General features: G+C 42.3%; 1 protein-coding gene and 1 long non-coding RNA gene across 2 annotated transcripts; one reads left to right on the top strand and one right to left on the bottom strand.

The window, feature by feature from the left end:
* Positions 1–194: 194 nt before the first annotated feature.
* On the bottom strand, positions 195–16,828 carry EIF3B (eukaryotic translation initiation factor 3 subunit B). Its single transcript, XM_080354039.1, has 19 exons — positions 16,218–16,828; positions 12,654–12,846; positions 11,259–11,378; positions 11,111–11,168; positions 10,365–10,493; positions 9,210–9,367; positions 8,168–8,299; positions 7,986–8,052; positions 7,371–7,417; positions 6,480–6,690; positions 5,847–5,919; positions 5,257–5,379; positions 4,936–5,014; positions 4,009–4,147; positions 3,270–3,395; positions 3,017–3,094; positions 2,479–2,587; positions 1,804–1,921; positions 195–763 (listed from the first exon to the last, which is right to left on the bottom strand). Exons 1-18 carry the CDS (start codon positions 16,696–16,698, stop codon positions 1,818–1,820), a joined length of 2,427 nt encoding a protein of 808 aa, XP_080210165.1. The 5' UTR covers positions 16,699–16,828; the 3' UTR covers positions 195–763; positions 1,804–1,817.
* A 261-nt stretch (positions 16,829–17,089) lies between these two features.
* LOC308046308 lies at positions 17,090–21,243 on the top strand. The gene is made up of 4 exons (XR_013922879.1): positions 17,090–17,669; positions 18,259–18,333; positions 19,397–19,476; positions 20,254–21,243. It is a non-coding gene; the product is annotated as an uncharacterized lncRNA (long non-coding RNA).
* Positions 21,244–21,469: the final 226 nt, after the last annotated feature.

The raw sequence follows: 21,469 nt of genomic DNA, 5'->3' as shown, positions 1-21,469 counted from the left end.
GATTAATGAGCTGTACCATCACTGTAAAAAAACACATCACAACACAAAACAAGAAGAGCCATGAGGAACTGGGATTAATAAAGAGCCAAAGGAACCATATAGTCAATATAGCAAACACACTCCTATTAATGTGGGTCTGTTTGATTTTCATCATTCAGGGAAAGATTCCCCACAAACAACGCGTAGCCAGCCTGGTTTTAGTATAGGTCTGCTTTTATTTCCATATTCAGCTCTTTAGAGGGAGACGTCCTTTCACAATCTGAAAGGAGGAGGATATAGCCCACTGTAGTGCTGCTTCAGCACACTAAAACACATCATACGAAAAATGGTTCTGTTGACTTTTGCCCAAACAAAATGAACACCTGTCCATGCACTCGGGACATAGAAAGAGTCCTGAAACAGAAACATCGTGCGTGTGTGTGAGACAGAGTTGCACTGATGAATCTCACCTCACCGGCGACAGCCAAAAACTGCCAGTTGGTAAGTACTGCACGGGAGTCAGGAAGTAAATACTGGTAGTAGTGGATTAAAAAGGAAAAAAAAAAATAAATCAAACCCTAAAGAATAAAAATTTAAAAGCAGTGCCTTTCCAGTGTCCCACTGCAGCAGGCAGCAAGACTTAAAGGCACTACAATGTGTCAGAACAGAGAAAACTTGGTGCATCCACCCTTCCAGAGTGCAAGAATATGGATTAAAAATTCCAAAGTTGATGTAGGCCTTCTGAAAATGAACCAACTTCTTTTCGGCACAAGATGTGGTGGTGCTGCAAAGAAAAAAGAGGTGAGTTAGTTACTGTGCTTTCATACAAACAGTTCAACCAGCTGTTCTTAAGCTGATGTTTAAGTCCATAGGCTAAGCAGCTGCTCGCCTTCTTCCTTCCATAAAATGATCTCCCATGTATGGACACAGATAAGACAGACCCAGGTATATTCAAAGGGGTATCAAAGCTATTAAATTTTTCTACAGTTCCAAGACATATACTGCTTGTTTTACTTGAGCTCCTTAACTATCTGGAGGCTTAAGGGCTATGGGGTGGCTTACAGCTGCGAGGGGCACACTTCCAGTCTCCCTCCTTCTTAAGTGAAGTCCTAAATGTGACAGCAGGAACCCATTCCAAGTTTTAAGCCCTGTGTAAGTGTCTTCACTATCAAAACATCTTTTCCTTCATCAATACAACAATGTCAAGCTCCCCAAATGACATTTCCTACAATAGGGGCTGCAAGCAGCCTCTTTTCAACATGCACATACATACTATGCATTCACAAAAAGGAACAGGGAAAAGCACTGGATTAAATAAAAGAATTCAGCAACAAGCAGTGCCAGTCAGTGCACAAGAATCTACTACTGCCTGAATTCTACACATTTCTAGAAAATAACAGCAAAGAAGTTTTATCACGGTCAACTTGCTGTATAATTGTTAGTACAGCAATTAAACTCCATCCAGTCCTGAACTAACATGCAGTTCTTCCAAAAGGAGATATTTCTCTCTTGTACTAACTACTATTCCTACTACTGACTACTGACAGTTTCCAATACACTGTGTTTAGCAGTTGACCCTGACACTGTTGTGTCTTTGATCGCTCTGGCAAAACAGAACATGTGCAATATTCTGTTCAGTACAGCTCATAAATCTCACCATCTCTGATTAATTGTAAAAACCACTTTTGTCCTCTCTAGCCACAGAGAAAACATAAATCACCACATTCACTCACGCAACAGACTTAACCTTCTTCAGCAAATTACTGAATCTATAGCAAAAGCTGAGAAAGTTTCTCTATGCTGAGAGGAAGTGTGCTGTCTTACCACACTTTTATGAATTACTCTGGTTCTGCAAGGGTAATAATTTCTTCATTGATAAAAAATTCAACAGTCTCCTCCTCCCAGTCATCGACATTGCTGTCCAGCTCGTCTGTGTCCACCCCTGCAATGGAGGAAACGATAACACTGAATGCATCAAACAAGGCAGCAATACAAAGATCTGATGGTCCTGGCACAAACAGTCCTTTTCAGTTTTGAAAAAAGTAGAAGCTGGTCTCTTCTGAGAGAAAGCAGTGAAATAAGTATTTGGTGCTTTAAATCATAACAATTATATGTTAAATTCACCAAATGACAACCAAGACACTACTGTACCCACAACAGGACTTTTGTGGATATTCTGGTTAAAAGCAACACCCAAATCTCTTCACAGTCTTAACACAAGGTCAAGCCAACGCTTGCCTTGAAGCATAAAGTAGTGAGGTAAAAACACAGATACCAAAATCTCACAGCCAGCAATATCTGAGCTTTCTCCTATTGATAAAAATCCCTGTTGCGATTGAGAAAAAAAAGCATTAATAACCCTCAGAGAAAAAGGGATTAGATTTGACAGGAAATGGAGAGAGAGAGAGAAGTGGATGAATCCCCAGAACAGGGTAGTTATTTGGCAAGAAGTAGCAATTATCCAGCAGCAGGTCTCTGCGCGTACGCTGTGTGGCTCACCTCCGCGGAGCTCTAAACGCTCGTTCCTCTGCTCCATGTACAGCTCTTGTGCCATCTTGCGGTACTTTCTGAACTCTTCCATCATCGTACGTCTCCTTTCCACCAGCTCCTACGGAGCAGGAAGAGGTTGTTAAACCTCCAATCAATCAAATTCACATGCAATGCATTTGTTATAGCAAGTCAAACGTTTTCTTTCTACTGACTTAAAGATATTTCTCTTATGTAATCAAAAAGCTGTTTTGGTGAAGGTTTTTTTAAACAAGCTTTTCTTAATTTAAAGACTGGCTAATGCAGCAACTCGCTAAGAACTTCAAAATTTTACCACCTTTGCTTAACGAGCCTCTCCAGATTCATTACTGCTTAATCTGACAGTTTAGTTGTGTCTGTCTGAACTACCTTTTGGAACTAATTTTAACCATCTGGATTCAAATGAACACAGAAATTTAAAGAAATTCAACTTACACATCACCATTACAATGTAACTAAGAACAGATTAGAATAGTTTCATCTACTTTATTATATTCCAAAAGTGTCTTGCCTTTGAAGCTTTGGACTGGCTCAGACGATCCTTCTGCTCAAATATCTTGGAGTATTTCTTCAGGTCCTTCTTAATTTGCTGTAAAACAGGGAATTTTATTTCAACAAGGATATCAGACTAGCGATCACAACTATTATATTCTGTAAGAATTCCTTCAGTAGGCCCAAGTAGGCTATGCATTTTTAAAAAACATCTCTCTTCTAGGAAATCCACCAAATCACCATCAGCAGAAAGAGTCGGTGGAATACACTACCTTGATCTGATCCTCACTGAGCAAGGTTGCTGGTCGTGGTCTCCAGAGAAGCTGACAGAACCTGTCTTTATTGTTTTTCTGAAGCAGACGGCCTTGGAAGGTCCATAACCAATATGCATTGTCCACCTGGAAGAACAGAGCACCATCTCAGTTGAGATAAACTGTAACTTCAGACATGGAGTGGACACTACAGTGTTAAGGGTCTTTTTTTTAATAATATTAGCACCATAAATCAACAGAACCATGGTGATCTTTGCGTTAGCACCTTCCATGCACCACTCAAATTCTTCAGCAAAATATTTGTTCCATTGACGCTTTGCAAGAAGTTACGTTCTGGAGGATCAGAACAGTTTGAAACTAAGCCAGCCCTTCTATCAGATTCTTAAGTCTCAGATTCTATACTTGTATAGGAGAGATTACAGTGCAGTGGCTGGAACCAAGCAAAAGTAATGACAAGTGTAATACATTCTGCCCTTCTGTGTGAACCACAAGGAGTCAAGTTTCAAACTGCTGAAGACATAATTAAAATTTAGAAAAAGGACACTCAGTTTGAATTAATGAACTTCCCTTCCAGAACTTATTTTGTACAATCAGTGAAGCTAATGGCCCAAATAAATGCTGATGTTCAGAAATTAAGGCATAAAACTATGGTGCAGGTTTTAAGTTGCATTACCAGTGACAGGTGTCAAAAAAACCAACACAAAAAACCCCACAAAACAAAACCAGAAAGGGTCGGTACCTTGTGGCTCCACCAAGACACAGAAGTCACAATGTATCTGCCGGTAGGATCCCATTCCACATCTGAAGCTGTATAGTGTTCAGCAATATTCATCATGGTGCAGTCAGATGTATCAACAAATGCTAAGGCACCATTCATGCTGCAAAGACAAAACCAGACAGATTGTTTTACACACTAATACAGTTTTTACAGCAACCAAGAGACAGGCTCATACCAGTCTCTGTGGCTAGAAAGCAGTGTGACGAATAAAGACAAAAATCCAGTTAAGAATGTCACTTTTGTTTCTGTGTTCAGTGACCCTTAACCCATTTTATTTCTGTTCCTAAAGTCCCAGTGAAAACATACTATAGGCAAGTTACAGCCAAAGTTTAACAATCATATGCTTAGACATATTTAAGTAGTGAAGACTAAAGACAAAAAAAATAGATTTCCAAGATGAACAGCAGCACTGAAAGCATGTAAAGGCAAATACTGCTCAACTGCTTAATAAATATAATTTTCACTTGCTCTAATGTGAAACTTTCCTGATAACGCTTTCACAAAACAGCTTGGTCATTAAGAGGTATGGCCCATGATGAGGCACAAGGCTGCGATAACAAATGCATTATAACAGTCACATGCACAGTTTAAACTGGATTAGTTGAGAGTCAGTATTTAAATTCACCAGCTGAAAAGTATTTTGAAATATCCACTTTTCTGTTGAAAAAAGGATTTTTCATTTCATGTGGGAAAAACAGAAAATAAAAGTTACAAGTGACTGAGCTACAGCATTAAATTGTATCTCTGCTTTTCCTTTGCTTCTGCAAAGCTGTATCAGGATTATACAGCAATGCAACATTCATGAAGATACCAAACACTTCTTGATGAGATACTCCAGTCTTTTTCCTCCTTAAAACAGTTGTGTTCAGTAACCTGTGCAACACTCACCTTCTGAGACCAGCCAGCACTACAAATTGCCCTTGAGGACTCCAGAATATCGTGTTTGCTTGCTGCTTGTCAAATGTTTCTGAAAAGAAACAAGGGTAATTCAGAAAAATATCTCAATTCAATGCCGTCAATGAGCTTACAAGCAGTGAATTTCATTCGTTCCTCAAAAGACATTTCTGAACCTTGCACATAAGTGCTAACAACAGCCCTTACCTCCGCGCCATTCTTTCCACCCCAAACAGTCAGTTTTGACTTTACTGCATCTATTGCCATGCAAAATGCTTAGTATCTGCACTTTTCACTTGTTTTTCAGTCACTTACTTATGAGTTCTATTTTCCCATTGTTTTTAACATGGTAAAAGGAAACCGAGATTCGTGGAGTTTCTCCATGCAACACAGCAAACTTGCTCCCATTTGGCTCCCAAGCAAAGGCTATGATGCTTTCTGTAACAAAAAAGAGGGGGTCAAAACTCCGTCAAAAGACAATACAAAGCTCTGATCTCAAGCAGTTACCAAAGAAAAACAAGACACTAAAGAGAAGGAACCCATCAGTTAATGAACTTTGCCATATAGACAATACAGGTTGACAGGGCAAATGTGGGGAGTTATGGGAAGTGTTTTAGTCAAGCAACAGCAAGTCTCCTATCTTCTACAAAATACACTCATGTTATCAGCCCTTCCATCTTCATTAATAACAGATTTTCAGTTCTGTTATTTTTCAAGGCAGTTCCAAGCATGACTAGCAACAAAAGTTTTGATTTTTATGAGACATCCTGCGACAAATACTGTTTCTCCTTTTAAAGGGTTGACTTCCTAATTACATCACAAGTCGACAGAAATTTCTAAAAAAACTCCCAAATGTCTATTACAAAGAAGTTAAAGATCAAAAGTAAGGCAATACTTGGCATTACCTTTCATTTCCACCACATCCACTGGCACCTGTTTCTCTCTCATTCGGAATATTTCAAAGTTGGTCACTACTCCCTGTAAAGGCCAAGATTAGCTCGTTATCCAGAACAGAGGCAGCACAGCAAATAATTACATCACTAGGCATAGAAGGACAACTACATAATTAGCCTGTCAGGATGCAAGATGAGAGACAGAGTCAAGGTTTCTTTCATGAGAGCAGATAAATACAGTATGCCTCATTACTGAGCACATTCTAACTCTTAGTGTTCTGATAAAGAATAACTGAAGAATTGATGAAAAAAGCATTTTTTTCAGACTGTTATGAAATTTAATTAAGACAGATAAATGTAGGGTACATTGTGCAGCACGACAACCACTTAAGAGCGAGTGGGGAAAGGTGAGGTGTGTAGCTCTCACCCAAGCCCAAGATGCCACTGAAGTTGAAGCAAACCCTGGATAAAAATATTACATAGATTTTGCTCTCCACACATCTCAAATTCAAATGGAAAAAAATGAAAAATAGCTTTGACATGATATAATTTACACTGTCTATACTAAAAGACAGCACTGTAAGAAAATGAGGTGGCAGCATGAGATCAAACCAAATGTTATGAATGTAATCAGAACTCACGTACCTGTGTGCCCTTGGGAGTCCTGTCTACCTTCACACACAGGTAATCCCCGTTCTTCTGCCAGTGCAGTTTACAATCTACCACGTTGAACAAATTCCGCACACGAATTTCTTGTCTAGAAGGCAGCTGCATCAAAGTCACTCTTGCAGGGATGTCTTTGTCCTCAGGCACCCAGAAAGCAATTATATTACCACCTGGAGACCACGAGAAGTCTCTACAGGAAGAAGGTTAAAAATACACCATTTTAATTTTCAGTCACAGATACTACAAGCAGAAACCATTTTAATCATTGTATCTGAACGTTGCAGACAAACATCAACTCTCAATAATACAGACAGATACAAGCAACTGTGGACAATTTAATAACCCTACACATATACCAAACCAGATTTTTAAGCTGCTATTTAAACTTGCTATATGACTGATGTTATCAAAACAGCACATTTCACTAAGAAGTAGGGGTTACACTCAGTGTAACCACCACAGATCTGAGAAACAGGCTGATTAAAACAAGGAGCAAAAAAAATCCTATGCCAGCTGGCAGTTTGACAGCACACTGTCTTAGGCCAGTGTACAAATCTTGTTGGGGAGATATTCGCTTTAATAAACTGCATTCCAGTTTGGTTTTGTAGACAAGGAACAGGACTCCCAAACTAGAGCCTGGATTAAACAGCACCACAAAGAGGATTTCAAAGCACAGGAGCTGTCAGCTGTGGACATCAGTAAATGGAGAATCTTGCATTCCTTTTTGCCAGTTTGTCTGATTTTAAGCCACTTCAGCATATAAGGCCATTTGGTCTGGTCAGTCTAAAGTCTTCTCTCACCATCACAAAGCCCCAGACACAAAAATTCCAACTAAATAGAGCAGTTATCCTTACAAAGGAACAGACTCACCTTATCCCAGTGATTTTCAAGCTTTTTTTGTCCAACAAACCCATAGACTAAAAGAGAAAGGTATAAATTTTCAAGTCAGTAACATTCTTAGATTCACACATGCACCTTCTAGTCTTATTGTTAGAGCACACAAACTAGGAAATTGTGTAGTTTTCAGAGATCCTGTATGCCTATTTTTATTATGAACATATGTATATCACAATTACAAAACCAAAATTGCTGTACAGAATTAATGAGTACAGCAGCCTGAATTATAATGAAAAGGCAAAACAGACTAGATTAGGCTGCAAATTATACTGAGTTTTGGGTACTTTGGCACTCAACTGCTATTGAGAGCTGGGAGGCATCGTCAAACCTTGATCCCATTGACTCTTATAAAGTAGTATATTGAGCTGTCTGGTCCTTAGAAGTGTGGTGTGAAATTTACAGTGAGATTGAGCTAAGGTTTTTCACTCAGGAAAGAACAAGACAAGTGCAAATGAATTTCTCACCTTTTAAGCCCAGCTCTAGAAGGTATTATTAAAATGTATCCTTTAAAATAGGTACCATGGGAAAGACTCACATTGTAATGCAAGAAGCATTATGTTAAAAAAAAAGGGGGGGGCAAGAACTTACAGGTGTTTCATAGATGCTGAGGGTATCTGAAGTCATTCGAGCAAAGAATTTACCATCATGACTCCATCTAAACAAAGGAAAATAAAAAATAATTAAAAAGAGAAAATTTGATTGGAACTGCTGCTTTATTAAACGAAGTCTGGGACTCCTTCTCTCTGCTCTGATTTTGATTCTCAACCTACTTAAAAATAGGCCAGTGAGCAGAGTTTTCACAGTGGAATCCTCGCTTCTTTTGCCCAGTCAGAATATCCCAGATGATAATGGCCTGAGGGTCATCCTGCGTGTCCATCAAAGGGCTGAAGGTCACTAAATACCTACAAAAGAAATAATCAATTTCACTACTGAAACTTCATCTGTTAGTACAAGCAGGCTTCCGTCCAAATAATATTTAAATACAATGCTCTTTCAAATAGCAGTTTCTCCAGTGGAATTTTTTGGAGAGGAGGGAAAAATAAGAACAGTATATGGGAGAAGAAAGCTTCCAAGACACAGTATCCTGCTGGCTTCAAAGACTCTAGATTTATCTGCAATTCTTCTTCCCATATTGATGTCACAAGAGAGGGAACTCAAACACGCTGTTATTTACTGTATCATTTTACCACACAAACATCATTGGCTTTAAACTAAATATAAATCCATTGACTTTGGCTAACCTGAACTATAAGTATACTAGACTTCTCCCTTTAAAGATAAATATTCTCTCTTTAATACAATAAAACATAGAGCCTAATCGCTTCCAAACATGTTACTTGAAAATTAGCAAAACAAGCTGCATCTCAGTCCTGAAGTTGTTGTAGCCGCCTTTAAGAACTCTCTAACACGAAAGAAATCTTAAGTAATTAATTTTAGCACTACCTATTTGGAGGATGCTACTCAACTGAAACTTCTCAAGAGATTGAGAAATCTAACACTGTAGATATCCCATACAATTAAAGAGGAAAAATATGGTCTTCTCCCTTGGGATAATAACATCTTTGAGGAAACTTCGCAGCTCAATTTTGTAGATCAGTTACTCCAGATCATGTTAAGTATCTTTCCTGAAGTCAAAAGAAAGTCAGGCAGAATTTCACTCATTCTAAGAAGGATTTATGCATGAAAAGGAGCACTTCTAAAGGCAAAGGAGAACAGAAGACCCCAACCAAATGAGATTTGAAAGCACAGCAGCCGGAACGTGCGTCCTTCATGCTTTCAGTCCTTAGCCCAAATTAGTGTCATACTCCGTACCTTTCGCAGGGTGAGAAGTCAATAAGCTGCACTCCCTGGTGACTAAACCTCTGAATCTGCTTGAACTTCTCTCCGCCCCAAAGTGCAATGCCTCTCTGGTGGAACGTAGCCAAGTAGGTACCTTTTGGGGACCAACGCACATAGGTTTCTGTCCACCGCTGAATTTAAAATAAAAAAGTATAGGCAAAGGTTTAATTTCATGCTGGATTCCTAAAGGGGAAAGAATTAATGTGTAGTTTGTAGCACCACATTTTGCAAATCCATCTACTAAGCAAAGATCTTAGAAGCAGCGATACCTTGGACTAGCTGTGGAGCATGCACAGTACTTATTCTTCAGGTTGAAAACTGTTAATTGAGACCTCTTCAATTTACTGATGATCACCAAAAACATCTTCCAGGTACAGTGACAACTTTCGTACAGTAACAATTAAACTTACTGAACAGGCTTGGATTTCCTTGTCTTTTAGCCCTGGTTAGAACATACTCTCCTCAGAAGTAAGGGCATTTCAAACCCCTTAACAACAATACAGCTCTTAACCTTAAGCTAAGTTAGAAAGATTTCAATATAGACCATGATGATGAGCAAAATCACTCATCAACCCAGAGCCAACTTCCTTCTACTGTAACGCACAATGGTTATTAAAAAAAAAAAGGCTTCTGGGTACCAACAGCTCTCAGCAGGTCAACTGCCTGCAGCAGGCAGACACACTAATTCTCCCTTTACATACTATTACCAAACCAGCTATTCCTCTTTAGCACCTCTGCGGTCAGCAAAAAAAACCAAGAAGTCATCAGAAGCAGCATACTTAAGCACATACTCAGCTCTAATGAATAGTACTCCTCAAACTCTGACTTTGCATTTTCAGGTCTTTCTGAATCACCTATAATATAGAGATGAAGGAAACTAATAGGCACCATGGAGCAGTTAAAAAAAACCACCACAGACAAGTTAACTCCACATTTGTTTCATCTAAGCAGCTAAGTCTAATTCTAAAGGATGTAGTTTCATCACTACTCTTCAAAAGGAAGAAAATAGGTATTTCAGCAATGAGGGGAAAAAGTGCCTTTTTTTTAAAAAATGAAAAACCTGAAATGTCACAAAACGAATGAGACTGACAGTGTATCTGCAATGTACAGCACTTCCAGGACACTCACTGCTCTGTCCTCAATTTGAACAGGTTCCTTGATATCATTCCAAAAAATGGAGGTCCGGTCTCCTGACTCAAAGATCACACTGTACTGATCCCTACAATCAGGATCTTCCAACCAGTATCGGAGATTCCCCTAAGAAAAACAGAAGGAAAAAGACTATTAGTGAGTTAAAGGCTAAGATGACAAGTTCCCCAAATTACTATCTACCTGGCAGGTAGAAGCCAGTCTTACATAGTATGCACAACTTTGGAGTCTTACAACTGCAAATCAGTTTTTAAAGTGAAATTAAATAATTCAAACTACTGGTTACTGGAGGCTAAGAGAACAGATTATAAAAAGGTGGACCGTCAAGGCGGTTTGACAATGTCCAACACTTCTTGCCAGAATTACTTAGGGATTTTTTTTGTGGTTTTGTTGTTTTATTTTTTACAAAGCTAGCGGTAACATACACAAAAGAGCGCCTCAAACAATTAAGTACGTAAGATGATGCTTTCAAAATTCTATTTTTAAATTACCTGTGCAAAATCATAGTTTGCTCAAGTTTTACTCTATGTGGAACTACTAAGCAGAACCACTAAGTTCTTCCTGTCACTTTGTGACCGTGAGAATGAAGGAGCACAAGATCATAACTGCTACTTATAACCACACTCCTAACACATCGTTTGTATTTTCATAGGAACACTCCAGCAATGAAGTAATCACTTTATGTTAGGCTGAATATTCTTTCCACGTTTCCATAAAATCCTTACCAAATCCTTAAAAGGCTGTTTCTCAGGGATTTCCCATTCATCACTGATTGTCATGTACCTGAAAAGGCAATTTGATTGGTTACACTCTGTGCAGGCACTCTTGATTAGAATCCCAAAATCTACAGATGCACATGATAGCTGCACTCACTTATCAAAGTCTGTGAAAAGGTTGACTCTGAAAGTGTGCTGCTTATCCAGTTTGTATCCATCGGCATTCTTCACAGCATCCACTGCATGAGACGGAGACATATACTCCAGAAAGATGTACCTACAATGAAGGACAACAAAAGTAGGAAGTCAACACTGACTACATAACAGGCTCATGAAAAAAAATAAATAAAATAAATAAAAAGAAACAATGAGGATGAACTAAGAACTCAGTATGGAGCATCTACACAATAACTTCTTGTCTTGCCCCTAACCAATTAGGGTCAAAAGCAATTAATCCTCATTTTGGCCACAGGCAAACATATACACTTTTTACCTGTATGGGCTTGACCCGAATTAAACTGATACCCTTTTTGTAAATGGGCTAGAATGAATTAATTCAAGTTCAGCGCAACACAGAACAAGAGCTGGTAATAGACAAGTTAAGTTTGCAGCTCTTGCCAGCTCAATGACAGATCATGTTTAGAAACTGTAAACCCTGCTCTTATAGGCATCTCAAACCATCACTCGTTTTTCAGTTACACTTAATATAATTCAGTTTCCGTCTTATCACTAATACAATCTAGCTTGTAGCCCAGCAGACAAAGTATTCTGAAGACTGTCAGAGACTGCCTTAAAGAGAGGCACGAACACAGAGAGAATAAATTTCTCATGCTGACCTTACAGAACCAACAATCTTCCCAACCCAGAAAACCCACTATTTATACTTTCTAAACTACTGATTCCTCTTAAGCTCATGAACATATGCTACTCCAACCATAGTAACAAGACTCAGTAAAACCTCACGTTTATCAGATTGATTTTTGCCTTGTTTCTCTCCCTGAAACTTTATTTCCCTTGCCCTCTCCCTTTGGGCTTGATCATTTCTGGCTCCAGATGCTGCAATAAATCAGGAACAGGGATCAGAAGCTGGTAAGGTGAAAAAGGGTCCTGCGAAGGGCTCGATGAACTGAAGGAAGCTGGAGTCACTAATGTAAGCATAAGCACTTGCACCCAGAGACAGAATACTGACAGTCCATTTTGCAATCGACTGTACATCCACTGCTACTAAGATTGTAACTATTGGACCTATTTATTAGCCAGGGCAAAAAATTAACAAAAAACCACTCATTTAGTACTGCACGGAAATTTGTCTTCCAAATCCAGCTGTTTCCATAATTAATCCCCCCACACACTGCAGCTTAATGAGCTATTAAGCTTCTCAGCTCCCTCAGGTACTTCTGTTTGTCACTGAGACTAAATGTTGCAGATTGTACAGAATAAGGTAAAAGACAGACCATGGCTATGAGGTCACCATAAAAATTGGCCATGAAGTACTGGCACTAATATTCTAGGGTAAATCAGAGCAGTGTTTCAATCCTATTTCATGACTTACCCTTTTGTCTTCCCATCTGCTTCTGGATAAAACTCATTGATAATTTTACCAAACTTGGAAAATATTTTGTGGATGACATTCTTCAGTTTCTCAAGTCGGTCTGGTCCAACCTGGGGAACATTATCCACGACGATCACAGAGTCAATCCCATCTGCCTCCTGTGGCTGATCTTTCAGTATATCACCAAGTAATTCTGCAAAGACATAGCACACAAGAAACTAAGGCACCACAAGACATCATTAAGGAGGAAGGCAGAAAGATGAAGAGAATACTAAGAGAACAGGAAGACTTCAAATTTCAGGAAATTTCCAGAATCTGATAAGAAACTTGGTATTGAAGGAACATTCTTGAAGGAATATCAGAGAAACAACTGAAGTGAATACACAATACTCCAACAGTACTTCCTTGCTAAGAGGTATGATTATGCAGTTCCTCCACAAACTTGAAGGAGATAACTCTTGAACTTTCTTAAAGAAATAACTTACATTGCTGACATCAACACCTGCACTATAGCTTGTTTCAGGAGTTGAAATTGGCTCACAAAGTCCTCAAAACCGACAACAGAGCAGATTTACTACCCGAGCTCTGACTAGAAGCCTTGCTCAAATTATAACTGCATGACTTTGATAAAAAGAAATGTAACATGTACCTCTCTCCCAAATTACATGAGTTTTAGCATAATTCAAAACTATCTGCCATACTGGAAGCTCTGCATGTCTTAGCATCACTATAATTATGTTTGAGAACTCGCACTCCATCTAAACCTTTAATTAAACATGAAAATGAAGGTCTAAGACAACACACTTAAAGCCATATTTAAGCATGCAGCAAGCGAAGACAAGCACACACCTTTTCATGCTCTGGATATTCCTCAACTATACTAATTCACCTTTCCTACACCATCTTAAAAATTTTGAGAGTATGTGCTGGTGGGATGGTTTGTTCAGTCCTTCCGCTGTCAGCTTCAAGCTTCTTTCTACTGGGAAGAGATTGTTTACAATATCATTGAAGTTTCCTTTACACGCAAGAGATGTGAAGCCTTCCATTGATCCAAGGCAATATGCTATAGGGAATCACTCCATAGACAAATTCCACTACACACACTGTAAGTAAGTTACAAACAAAGGTATTCTGGACCAAGTTCCACCCTTTCGCTTTTTGCTACAAAGTTGAAAGCTGACTCAAGCTGTTACAGATCCAGAAGAGAAAAACACAGAGGACTGCAGCCAAGTTAACTTCCCAGTATATACTGGATCTTAAGATATTCTTTCAGGAGTAAGCCATTCTCCAGGCAGCTGACAATACAATGAAATTGTGGATAGGTAATCACTGGCCTAGGATTTAGGACACACAGTCAAGTGTCTGCTGTGCCCACAAAAGTGGTAAGGATTGAAAAGAGGAATTTAAAAATCTGATATTACAGTAAAATAACACGTAAATTTCTTATTTACTCTATTATCTGGTATTTTAGATTTTCCCTGCATATGAAATGAAAGCGTGCCTCACAAGGACATTTCCACAGAAGTCTACATGGACAAAACAAACAAACAAACAACACAAAAGGGTTTTTTTTCCCTGTATTAGTCATTTTTTCAGAACCACTTCTCACAAAAGACTTTGCAGGCCTACAGACAAACCAAGGAATGCATATGTAGATGCATGTGCAAGAACACAATACCCTGTATTGAATAAAAGCTGTAACAGACTAAAGACAAATACCTACATTGTACCCTTCCCTCTACCTTAAATTCAAAATTGTGAACAAAGGAATCTTCAAAGCGTACGAGGCGGGTTTAGCCAGCTCTTACTCTACCCACAAGAAAAGCGGGGTGTGGTGGGTACACAGCTATCTTCAGCTGGCAGGATTTTAAGGACCACTACGATTATCTGAACTAAAGCTTTGCTGCACATCCCTTTGCTTGCTCGAACCTGGATCAGCTGTTCTGCCGCATCAACACCACTCTGGAAACAAAAGATGAAGCAACACAACTGAGATGCTCCAATCCTAAAGCTGGTCTGTCTCAAAGGTGTTCCTGAAGATGAAATGTTAAAATAAGCATTGACATACGGGCTGCTCTCCTTGGGGAGCCATCAGGATAAGGGGAAACGAATAAGGAAGCTCGAGAAGTAACATGTAGATGGAAAATCAGACCAGCAAAAGTGACTAAACTTAACAGCTGTAATTCAGCCAGTAACATCATATTATTCATACAGCTGAGAAGTTAATCAAATTAATCCTTACCAATAAAATAGGCAAGGATAGGAAATATGTCCAGTTTCTGAAGAAAGACTCAAGTGAAAAATCCTACATGTAGACAAAGTGTATCAAGCAAACACTTGACAAAAAGAATCCAACTACATGCTTGTAGACAACTGTGCCAAAGTTTCTTTAATAAACAAACATACAAGTTCAAAGACCATTAAACTGAGAATAACAAACACTTTAAGATATTTTTCTGCTCTTTTGTTGAACTAAACATCACTAAAAGGTACATACACCACCTGTATATACCAACAACAACTGAAATAACTGATTGACTTACAATCAATCAGATGCTGTAAGAAACATCTTTCCAGTATTAATACACATAATATAAGACCCTACAACATGTAGGACACATGTACATATGACCCAACAATAGCACATATACTATAACAAGTATTGGGAAAAGAAACTCTCCTGCTATTCAAGAACAGAGATGATTTATCTAGAAAGACTTAACTGAAAAATATTAAAACAGGGTTCTAATTCCTATATATCAAAATTAGGTATTCCCTTGATTGGTTATGAAGTCATACACAGGCTTGGCCATTTTAAGACAGCCAATATCCAAACTTTTAAAAGAGGCTCAGTTTTTTCCAAGTACCAAAAATAACTTTTCCATATTTTCTTGTCACAAAGCACCATTATCACATCTTCATGAGCATTAACTCTTCTCAAAGCCATACTACCCATCTACGGATTTCACTCTGGGTGCACACAAAAAACAGAACCATGACATCTAGTTGGTAAAGATCTGCTCAACAAGTTAAAATTTTTGATTTTACAGCTGAGTTTAACTAATGGAGGCAAACGGAAAGCACACAAGCTGGTGAGTCTTCTTTGTGACGGCAGCCCACAAATCAATACTTGAGGTTTAATAGTAGATTTAAGAAGAGCAATTAAGTGGTACTGTACAGTTCACAGATACAGCAAAGGAGGATTAATTTAAGAGAATTAAGAATACCATGAAAGTGTGCCCTCGGTATTACAAGCAGTCTACTACCGCGCTGGAGAGGCCACCACGGCACCCAGGGTTAGAGCCACCTGCCAGCACAGGGACTCGGACAGCATTTCCCAGCAGAGATCCCGGCTCCCCACGCACCCACCCGGGACGGCACGACCAGGCACCCCCGGACACGGCTCCGGGAGAACCGCACAGCTCCAGCCGCCGGGCTCCCCAGCGCTCCCGGGTGGCGGGCAGGGCCGGGCCCCCGGGGCTCTCCCGCCCGCCCGCGGCCCCTCCCTTCCCCCGACCAGGCCCGAGCGCCGCCACCCGCTCCCCGCCGCGGGCCCCCCCGCACCTTCGTCGCTGATGTCGTCCACGAAGTCCTCGGGGTCGCTGAAGGAAATTTCGTCCTCGGGCTCCGCCGGGGCGGCGGGAGCGGCCTCCCCGTTCTCCTGCGCCGCCCTGGGCTCGGCCTCCGCCGGCTGCTCGGGCTTGGCCTCTGCCGCTGGCTCGGCCTCGGTCTCGGCCTCAGCCGCCGAATCAGCCTCGGCCTCCGCCTTCTCGGGGCTCTGGCGGCCGGACAGCGGCTGAGGGGAGGGCGGCTGAGGCGACGGCTGCTCCGGCTCGGCCGCGGCCACAGGCTCCTCGGCGGCGGGCGGCGGCGGCTCGCGGGGCCCCGGCGGTGCCTCAGACTCGCCTTCTTCTTCCTGCTCCTCTCCCTCCTCCTCCTCCTGCGGCGGCGGCTCCGCCGGCGGCCCGTCCGTGTGCTCGGGCTCCTCCGCGGGCCCCTGCGCGTCGGGCGGCGCGGCCGCCGGGCTCTCCTCGGTGTCCTGCATGGGGGTCGCTGCGGGCCCGCGCCGGCCGCGCGCTCCCAGCTCGAGCGCGACGGGAAAGGAGCGGGGGAGGGGCAGGGAGGCTCCTACCGCCGGGCCATGTGCGCCAGACCCAGCGGGCCTCGCGCGGCGGCGCCTACCAACCGGCGCGGAGCGGGAGGGGGGTGGGGGGCCTCTGCCCCGCCGCAGCTCGCGCCTACCGCCGCTCTCTTCGCTTTCCGCTCAGAGGCAGATGCAGTCCCCTTTGTCGCCCGCTGCTCGCTCAGCCAGCAGCTGCTTCCTCTGCTTCCTACCCCACAGTAGCCGTGAGCTCCCCCCATTTCATGCCTCGCTGTGGTTGAACCCAAGATGGCGTCTTTTTCCAGTCAGCTGAGGCGGGGTTGGGCCGAACCATTCTCCGAAAAGCGGCAGGCGCTGTGACGTTTAACTGCGTTGACGGAGAGTGAAACCTTCCTGCGGTTTCGGCAGCTCAGTATATTTCCCCGTCCAGCGCCAGGCGGAAGGTGACAGGACAACACACTGACGCGAAAACCGCCCCCCCTACAAACCTTCTGCCATGGGCTCGCCCGAAGACTTGCGATGCCCGCGCGGGCGCTACTAAACTGATATAGAAGGGGAGGCGCGCCGTGCTGCGCCGGCACGGACGCGTTTGTATTCGGGTGCGGCGACTATACGAGGGAACAGCCGCACCCCCCCCGGTGGCGGGACAGCTTGGTACGGCCCGACGGGAGCCGCCACATCAGCCCGGCGGGGGCGCGGGCCGGTGACATGGCGGCTCGGTGGCGGTGGGCGGGGGCAGCCGGGCCTGCGGGGCCTCAGGCAGCGGGAGCGGCGCGGCAGCTCACAGCGAGCCACGGCAGCTCACAGCGAGCCACGTCCGAGCCACGTCCGAGCCACCTGCGGGTCAGATACGACACGCGTCGGTAACGATCTCTACAGGACCTTCGTGGATTTTAAATAACGTTTCCTGTGAGGTAAAAAGTGGCGCCCGCCCGTCTCCTTCCCCTCCACTCTGTCCTGGTGAGGCCGCATCTGGAATCTAGTGTCCAGTTCTGAGCCCCTCAGTTCCAGCAGGACAGGGAACTGCTGCAGAGAGTCCAGCGCAGCCACCAAGATGCTGCAGGGAGTGGAGCATCTCCCGTGTGAGGAAAGGCTGAGGGAGCTGGGGCTCTGGAGCTGGACAAGAGGACACTGAGGGGGGACTCATTCCTGGGGATCAATATGGAAAGGGGGAGTGTCAGGAGGATGGAGCCAGGCTCTGCTGGTGACAACCAGTGACAGGACAAGGGGCAATGGGTACAAACTGGAACACAGGAGGTTCCAGTGAAAGAGGAGAAGAAACTTGTTGGGGGTGAGGGTGGCAGAGCCTGGCCCAGGCTGCCCAGGGGGGTTGTGGAGTCTCCTTCTGTGCAGACATTCCAACCCGCCTGGACACCTTCCTGTGTAACCTCATCTGAGTGTTCCTGCTCCATGGGGGGATTGCACTGGATGAGCTTTCCAGGTCCTTCCAACCCCTGACACTCTGGGATTCTCTGATCCTGCATCTCCACTGTGACACTCCAGGTGGCAGGAGGAGCCTTCCAAAGGGGCGTTGAACACGGCTGGACGTGGTTGGTGATCTTGGTTCCAGTGGTACAGGCAGGAGGGTGAGGATCCCTCTCTGGTGTTTCCCTGGGGTCTAAAGTGTTAGGTTTCATAGTCCTAACATCTTTTAAACTGCTAAAGCTCTCTCCTGCTGGCTACCTGACCCAACTTTCTGAAAGAGCTGACCTGTATCAATTAAACAATTACAGTTCTTCAGGAATAGTTTGCCTGTGTTCACTTCTGAGATTAACACTTGCTTTTTGTGTAGGGTTTTTTTAGCGCAGTGCTTTCAACCAACTCATGAAAACATATAGAATAAGAATGCCAGCATAAAAAATTAGTGAGAAGAGCAGAACAGGTATTGTACTTAGTATTTTAAATTTAGATCCTATCTTACCTTGCAATATCTTTCATGTTTTGACAAAACCTGGAGAGAAGGTGTTTTAAGAAATTAAACCAAACCTCAATTCTGTAATTGATCAGCTAGTCACAAGGTGGCATCCTAACTCCGTTCAAATGCAGTTGGTGGAGCCTGGCGGTTCTGTATTAGTGCCATGAGCAATGCTGCTGAGTGGAAGTGATGACTTCGTGCAGTTGTAGGATTTTTCCCTCTCGTTATATCATGGGAGTTGACCAGACTTTGATGTCCTGGTTCTCAGCAGCATCAACACGCTAAAGCGTGAAGAAAATGCTCTTACCTCTCTCGCCATCACAACCATCTATTTTTCCAAATGGGAGGGAGGACGTGCTGCGTTTCAATCTGGAGCCCCAGCTGGGTTCTCAAGATTACACGGCTTTCCAGGAGCATGTGATGGTCTCTCTCCTGTGGGCTTCACCACTCTCTCAGTTGTCTGTGTTGTTGGAATACACAATTTTTGTGTATTGCATTCCTTCCCGTTTGCAAGATTACTACTTTTACAATTGCTTTGGTTGAGCATGGAATCTAAATGCTGGATCCTCCTTTCCTATCTTTGCATGGTCTGCAGTTTGCACTTCTGCTTACTTTACAGCAACTTTTGATTTATCTTCCTTCCTTCCTAACCCTTTTTCCTTTCTTCTGTTGATATTTCCCTTCAGTCCCTGTGCTGTCATCTCTCTGCTGTTCTTTCTCTTCCAGTCCTTGCTCAGCAACCTGAGGGTGAGCGGAACAACTTTTAAAACCAGAGATTTTGACATTGGCAGCTGTAGCCTGTTCCTGTAAGTATTCCACATGCAAAACTCCTCATCAATGGGAAATTTTGGGAAGGAAGTGCAGCAGGAGCGGCTTTTTGGGACACAATTGTCAAACCAGCCATGCCTCATAAATTTTACTGAGTGCAAGTGATCTGAAAAGAATGGAGCTGACACCACTGTTTCCTAAACTGAATTCTGAAAGAGCAAGCAAGCTCTTGTAGTCTGTACAAAATTTTATCTAATACCAATAGGACGTGCACAGAATGAAAGATTGAAAGGCCGAGGCCTCGGGTAGTTGCATCCTTTTGCATCACATTTGTTTCCTGCAACGTGATGACACGTGCCTTTTCTTTCTCTAGCGATTCTATTTTGTTTATGCTGTAGGTTTTCCAGAAGCTTTTGCTGTGTTTACAGCAAATATGGAAGCATTCATTAACTTAAACACGATCTTTTTGGCCCTGCTCAAAACTTATTTCTGCAATTATTTTTCACAGTGTTTTTCTTCAAGATTCCTCCCATGGGTTGCAAAAGCAATCTTCTGTTGAAAACATCTTATTTATACCAAATAAATAGTTATGCTATTAGCTTAAGTACGGGCCAATCAAAGATCTGTAGCTAAATGAGAACATGTTGATTCCTCCATTCATTTTCTCCAAAAATGCTATATAGGCGAAAAATTGTGTAACGCTTCGTTTCCAGAAGTGCTGAGCCTGCAAAACTCTCCGCTCGGCTGCTGTGTAAACATGATTTGAAGGGCTTCTCAGCTTAAATAATGCCATGCTTTTTTAATTTCATACACAGCTTTAGCCTGCACCCACGCTCGTGGGATCGCGGCTGAAATAGCACTGAGGCGAGAAGCAGCAGGAAAGAGAGAATCGCTCAAGTCATTCACGCCTTTGTAGCAGCATGAAAAGTTTCAAGGGAGAACATGACAGTCTTAATTACTTACACCTGAAATAATTCTCACTTCATAATGTTATGATTTAGTTCTCTATGCATATAGTGGGGATAGTTATTTATCTTCTCATTATTAATAAATATAAGGAATTCAGTAATTTGGATATTAAAAACTTAAAGCATTATAGATTGTAGCACCTTAATCTGGAGGTGCAGAATCTATACATATTTTTGTGTCTTGCTTGTTTGATGGTATTTTCTGGAAAACCACTGTAGAAAACAGATGCCTTATTTTTCACCAGTGTCAACCATATAATTCCTGACTAATAAAGTACAGGAAGTGGGAAAAAAAACCACACTAAAAATGCGAGTCATTTATACCTGAAATTCTTACTTTTATGCAGTTTCAGTTTCCAAATGCTCATATTTCTGTGCTGTCCTGAATAGGTTAATGTTCATTTCTACCGTACTTACCTTCATTTGTGCATTGCTTGTGGTGCAAAGCATAAAATGCTACAATGACTTTTCCTTTGGAAAAACATTAAATATCTGCTTTAACTTATCATCAAGAGTATTTCATAAGATTCCAAATGCATCCAAAATATCAAAAATTTTGACTATAGAAAACATCAGTGACTAGAGGGCGGTGGAAATGCTGTGGAAAAAGGGAACTCAGTGAAAGAAAATGTATCAAACTTGTCTTGGAGTATCTCATCTAACTTGAAACACAAGGTACAGCCCCCCCATCAATCACTGCCTGACTGGAAGAACCATCTTATTATCGCTACCAACAATTTATCAACTCTTTGTAGCACAGGATGAAGTTCATCTTCCCAACAACCACCCTTCAGAAAAAAAGAAAATAGAAAAAAAATGAATAAAGCTTGTGTTAAGCCCGTGAGCCGATCACTTCTTTTTCGATGCTTTAAGATGTTTGAAAGGTTTATTGTTAATCTAAAGGGGTTTAGAAGGGCTCTGAGGGATGGCTTATTGCCTCTCCGAGCCCCTGCTGTGCGGAAGCCTCGAGCCCACAGCGTGTGTCGCCTCCTCAGGGACATTATCTCCAAGTGCTGTCACAACCGGTGGTACCTTCACACGTCCCCGCCGCGCAGGGCCTGGT

Source organism: Nesoenas mayeri (assembly GCF_963082525.1).
Source record: "Nesoenas mayeri genome assembly, chromosome: 15".
Lineage (NCBI taxonomy): Eukaryota > Metazoa > Chordata > Aves > Columbiformes > Columbidae > Nesoenas > Nesoenas mayeri.
The sequence above is the reverse complement of the archived record's forward strand: the minus strand, read 5'-3'. Positions and strand labels throughout refer to the sequence as shown.